The following is a 6,314-nucleotide window of genomic DNA, read 5'->3' as shown; positions in this document are numbered from 1 at the left end:
TGCATGTGTATGTATACTGCTGCCTACACAAAGAATTGCCTTTTTAAGGACAATAAAGATAAGTAAGTAAGTACCATGTTCACAACTGTAGCTCAGTCCAGTAATATTCAACTCTGTGAAGAATGTACATGTATACTACTTTTGGGATTTCTCGGCATTGTATTTCATGTTGCCTTTTTGTTATTCTTAATTTCTCAAAACTTGATTTTTTGGGTGAGTCGGAATACAGAAGACAAACACCCACTGTCAAGATTTTCGTTAAATGAGATATAATAAATTTGGGCTAATTTTTACCAGACTGTATCCACCCAGAACACTTGGAAAATATAAAACATGTCTTATAGGACCACTCTGTGATTTTTTTTTTTTTTTCCAATCAAATATTCATTTTTGGTTGAACTATCCCTTTAAAATAAATAAAAATAAAAGAATACCAAAGATCTATCTGCAATAATTTTGCTCCTGAATTTGGCCTAAATTTTACAAAGCAGTCAATATTTAACCCTCTACGCTGCGCAATATGATATCAATGAGGAAAAATTATTTGTTTATTTTTTTTTTATTTTATTATTATTTATTTATTTATTTAAGTTTGTTGCCTTAAGGCAACATTGTTTTTAATACATTTGGGGTACAAGTTCAAACAATTGTGACTAAGTTAAAGGCACAATTTAAAACAAAGTTTAGCAATACAGTCAAAGTACTCCAATATAGTGCAAAATAAAAAAACAGCAATAAGGAAAGTCACAATCCCATCTGCCTGATCCTTTATGGAGGAGCTTCTCATATCAGATACAGGAGTAGAAGCTGTAGTAGGCACTGTTGTTGGTGGTGCTGTTAGACAAAAAAAAAAAAAAAAAAAAATATATATATATATATATATATATATCAGTAAGTATCAGACACAATTGAGACACAATTGTTTAAGAGTGGACATTTAGGGCACCAGCACAAAACATCTTTTGGCATTACAATTGTAGGCTACTGTAGGGATTTACTAAAGACGCACCGTTATGAATTAGCACTGAAAAGGCATGGACAGAGTTATTTTTGCACCTGACATTACTGAATATGCGTTTGTAGTTTCAGACGCAAAATTTACTAAACAGGGCAAATTAGGGCAAATGAATCACATAATGCATTTTACTAACGTTTGCACTATAGTTGCACTGGCATTTGCGCCATTATTTAACGCCTCAAAAGAGCATGTTTAAAACTATTTTGCACTTGAAATGGCTGCAATTATTGTTGCTAGGAGGAGGCACCGGAGAGAACAGAGTGCATGGTAAAAGGGAGAGGATTTTTTCCACATGTATTAATATCTTTGGAATGCCAGAAGAATATTGTTTGCCAAGCCTTTTTTAATTTTCTTTAGGAAGACGACTTAGAACCCTCAATTAGGAGTCATGCAATACCAAAACTTCTGTCAAAACTTAATTTTTTGGCCTCCGGTTCTTTTCCATGTACTGCAGCTTTATTATTCCTTTATTCTTTATTTGCGACTACGTTATTTTGTGCTGTGTACATTATATTGCGTTGGTCGATATGTAAATGAGATGTTGCTTTTGAGATCTTTCATTTAAATCACCCACATAAATTTTCCCTCGCATCTGCGCTGTTTTGGAATTACACTCTTGCACTAATTTGCCCTGTTTAGTAAAACTGGCCCATAATTGTTTAAAAATGCAATACATCATGAAATGCACAAGCTGGATTATATTAAGTACCAAAACAATTAACTGTTAAAGCTAAAAAAATATATTTGATCATGCATTACGCACTAAATCTATTTATCAAATGACTCAAACTATGTCAGTAATGACTGTTTCCACATACCTCTGACAAGCAGCCTTACTTTGTGTTTTGTAAACACACCTGGGATGGAACATGAGAACTGCCCTTTATCTGTTAGTTTAAGATTTGAGAGTCTGAGAGAAAAGTTTCCATTTGGATACTCTGAGCGAAAACTTTTTATTCGCTGCTGGAACATTCCATTCTGGCCTTTTGTTGAGGGAATGCCCTTTTCAATATTATAAACAATGATGTTTTCATTGTATCTCCAAAACACATTAATTTCCTCTGGCTTTAGTACTCTTTCCTGGTATGAACACGATAAGATGACAGAGCCTCCAACAACACCCAAAATATCAGGTGGGTCCTGCAGAGATGCTGGAGAAAAGAGTAACAACTTTAGGAGGCAAAATACAAACAGACTTGAAAATTTCATAGATTGTTACCTCAAATGAGGCATGTGAATACTAACCTTTGTCTATCAGATGTAGAATTAAATATATGAACCAGCATCTGCACAAAGAAAGAAATGATCATATTTGTCTATGTCATGCTTAGGCACTGATTCTCAGCATGCAAATGGCCCAGATTGGGAGCAGTGGGAGATACTAGTAATATGTCTATTACAATAATCTGTTTTTCCCATTCTTTAATGTGGCATGACAGATCGCTGTATTCACTTCAGATTAAGCGGTATGTGAGTCAATCTTCTTTCCCTCATGAGACATTTGTTTAAATTAGGATATACTGTTTTTTGATATACTGTTTTCTTGATGTTCCTTCACATTTATATTATGCTAATTTATATTTCTGTCATGGTAGCATGTGGCAAGGAGATGGCAGGAAACAGAAATAAACTAAACAGTCTTTAATAAAAAAAAATGCAGGGGAATACACCATAGGAAAACTCACAAACAGCTAGGGGCAGGGATATAAATACAAAGGATGATTAAAAACACAGGTGTAGGAAATCTAATTAACTAAACGAGAACAGGAACCAAACCTGTTACGGAGAGTGAAAGACGAGAGGCGAGCGGATCCACTTGCGAGCTTTTATTCAAGGGACGAGACAGATACATGGTCAAGGCAGGCAGGGTCAGACAACGGCAGACTGGTACATAGACAGCAAACCAAGAGTAATCCTTGACACAGGCGAGGGTCAGTCCAAGGCGAACGTAATCCTTAGGGGGCTGAGCCAGGAGAATAAACCAATAACACGAGCAAGAATCCAATAGGCAGGCGGCGAACAGTTGAAAACGGGGGAGCCAGGCGAGGGAACTAAACACAGGGAACTAGGAACTCAGGAAAAAGGAAACTAGGGAACGCTAACAATAGAAACACAACAACAATACTCCATCGCTTGCATGGGGAAAGACCGGGCCTTTTATAGCGCGCCTGATTGGCCACAGGAGTCAACACAATCAGCGCGATGGGTGATGGGAGTAGTAGCCCGGGGTGTAATGCAACAGTCTGTGTGTAGTGACAGGGTGAGAGCGACATCTGGTGGTGAGTGGACCACAGGACCCCAACCAGATTCGTAACAAAACCAAATATGGACAAACAGAAAATAAACAGGAAGCAGGAACACAGGAAAAAACTAAACACAAAGAACACGTGACAATTTTGTGATAAAACTGACAGAATTTGAAAGATGAGCTGTGTTATATTAAAAGCAAACAAAGCACAAAACTATTATTATCATTTGCAGTGCACCAGCCAACCAGTAATAAATTGGAAGACGTTAAATATTATGTCCAATCATTTACTGTATTATGCCATAAATAAAACAATGTAAATATTATGCTTGTGAATAGTCACTTATATACCTCAGAAAATACAACAATGTAACTAATGTTAATTAGTAGGAGCCCATTTGAACCTTCAGAACGTTTTATTGTTGTTTTTAATTAAATACATGTGAGGAATGAAAGATTGGATGCCACAGACGTTTTTGCAATTTCCACAAAGAAAACAGTATAATTTAATGTCTCATTGAAAAGACGATTGATTCACATGAATACAGCAATCCATCCCTCCACATTAAAGAGCGGGGAAAAAAAACATTATTACAAGACACATTGTTTGCTATAAAACTGACAGATTTTGAAAGCTGAGACTTTGTTTTATATTAAAAGTACCAAAAGCACAAAGCTTATTGCTATTATTTGGTGACTGGGACACTACACATAGGGCCTAATGAATGCAATCAAAGACGTGAAGTGTTATTTCCAAGCACACTGTCATTGTAAGTATAACACAAATTATGATTTCTGCTAATAATCCCACATTTATTCAAATCAATTCCGGTGGCCTGGCAACTTCTTCCAGTGCTCCCAAATCCAGGCCTTGCATGCACAGGTTGTACTCTCAAAATATTATATCTTTAATTGCTAGAATTTAATTCTTATAATTTTGACTTTATTCTCGAAACATTTCAACTTTATTTTCGAAATGTTTTGACTTTATTCTTAAAATATTATGAATTTATTCTCGTAATTTTAGATTTTATTTTTATTTTTTTTAATTAAACATGGAACTAAAACGCAGTCATAGACGCCACTATGACTAAACAACGTTTTTAACACATATTTTAAAGAATAGACTGAAAATGACTTAATTATATTAATTATGAAAAATGTCAATAAAAACAATCAAAATGTTTTAAATGTTTTCAGAATGTGTTAATCTGCATGTTGGACTAACATGCACAATTGAATGTTGGACTTTTGAATTCACTCTAGTTGTTTGAGGCCTCATAGCAAGTACAAACTTGTACAGTTTTTTGTTTTTTTTTGACTTTTTGAGTTTTTGTTAAATGTGAAAATCACTTGAGATACTATAACTTTTTTTTAACAACAGCAGAAGTGTGAGATTAGATTAGATTTGGCAAAATGTGATATTAGCATTAGCCCTATTAGTAACAAATGTATATACACTAAAATAAAATAAATGTTGAAGAAAGCAAACTAGACACACAGTGTGTCCACTGTACTACATAAAAAAAAAAAAAAAAAACTGCAAGCAGCAATGACGGACCCAAGCCGCCAGTGCAAATTAGTTCAAATTAAGTTCAAAACTTACCAATACTTTATTAAAATTTAAAGTTGTATCTGTTAGCATCAGTTAATGTACTGTGAATTAACATTAACATTTTTACTAACTATCATTAAAGATTAATAAATGGTGTAAAAATATTTCATTGTTAGTTTATAGTTAACTAATGTTAACAAATGAGACCTTATTGTAGTGTTACCAAAACTTTATATAATTTATAAGGATTTTTAAAAACAAATTCAATGATCTATAAACATTTGTGAAATAATTATATAAAACTATATTACCAGTACAGTACATGTTAATTAATTTTAGGCATTTGTTTGTCATATTGATTAACTGAATGGAGCAATAAACGATCAGACTTAAAATATTTATTTTTTAAAATGACTTGATTGGTAAGCATTTGTGAATTGAGGTTAAGTGTGGGTGTTTAAGCTTTTTAGCTTTTAAAGGTCTCAAAGCATTTTTTTAGTTCAGGATCTCTGAGATGCTGCTGTTAGGAACAATGCACCTGGTGACAACTTCATTGCTTTTTGTTCAATGCAATTTTGCTTTCTTTGATTCTTGATTTGTCAGGGGTTCCCATATTTATACACATGCACAAAATTTAGCACCAAAAGCAGTGCTGCTAAAACATATAGACAACAAACATAGACTTAAACATGTCCACAAGAACACAAGTACAGAGAAGAATGCATATTGAGAAACAGCATGACTCTTAGAATTAAGAAGTTGTTTTAACTGCTGTGTCTTTAAGATTTCCATTCAAAATCTCTCTTTGAAACAGTATCTGTGGTTACTTACATGCTGTGAGTTTTCTGTTGGGTACAGTGTAGTTTTTCCCTCAGTGCAGCACTACCCATACTTCAGTGGCAAATATTGTGACAAAATCACAAAGCGACCCTGAAAAGGTGTCACAGAATATGTTGAGATTGCCTTGTTGAGATGTTAAACACACACAGGAATGGCACCAAATGAACTTCCCACTTTGTAAATACACAGGTGTAGATATTCTTGTGTGCATATCTTGCTTTCTCATTATAACTTATCATTAGAGAAGAGTGTCTTATTTGCATATGAAGATGGGTTTGACATGTTGGCAGTAACTTATCTGGCACAAACAATTCTGATCCCTTGTTTTACTGGGCTTTTTTCTGTTTGATAATGACTGTAATAAAATTAGGCTCAGTTCTCTTATTTTCATTGTAGCTACACTTTTTGTGACACATTTGTGATGTTTTTGAGTGTCAGCGAATGGCCAATTGACCTTCGCGTTCAGGAAATCAACAGACATGTCTGATGCTGTCACAAGCCGGGTTTGATTCTAGTTATCTGTTTTTTTTCTTTGTCTTGTGCTCCTATCCTAGACTCAGCTGTTCGCGGTTACAATCAGCGCTCGCGGCACCTGTTCCCTCTTTGCCCTGATTTCCCTGCCTATTTCTCTCTGCATGTTCCTAAGCTTTTCG

The 6,314-nt window shown here is 34.6% G+C and overlaps 1 protein-coding gene across 1 annotated transcript; it reads right to left on the bottom strand.

Annotated features, from left to right (window-relative positions):
• Nucleotides 1-1,747: 1,747 nt before the first annotated feature.
• Nucleotides 1,748-5,780, bottom strand: LOC127154045 (V-set domain-containing T-cell activation inhibitor 1-like). The gene is made up of 3 exons (XM_051095424.1): nucleotides 5,653-5,780; nucleotides 2,264-2,304; nucleotides 1,748-2,169 (listed from the first exon to the last, which is right to left on the bottom strand). Exons 1-3 carry the CDS (start codon nucleotides 5,709-5,711, stop codon nucleotides 1,808-1,810), a joined length of 462 nt encoding a protein of 153 aa, XP_050951381.1. The 5' UTR covers nucleotides 5,712-5,780; the 3' UTR covers nucleotides 1,748-1,807.
• Between the last annotated feature and the right edge of the window lie 534 nt (nucleotides 5,781-6,314).

This window comes from Labeo rohita, chromosome 22 (genome assembly GCF_022985175.1).
Source record: "Labeo rohita strain BAU-BD-2019 chromosome 22, IGBB_LRoh.1.0, whole genome shotgun sequence".
Classification (NCBI taxonomy): Eukaryota; Metazoa; Chordata; class Actinopteri; order Cypriniformes; family Cyprinidae; genus Labeo; species Labeo rohita.
This window is presented reverse-complemented; position numbering and strand designations above follow the sequence as displayed.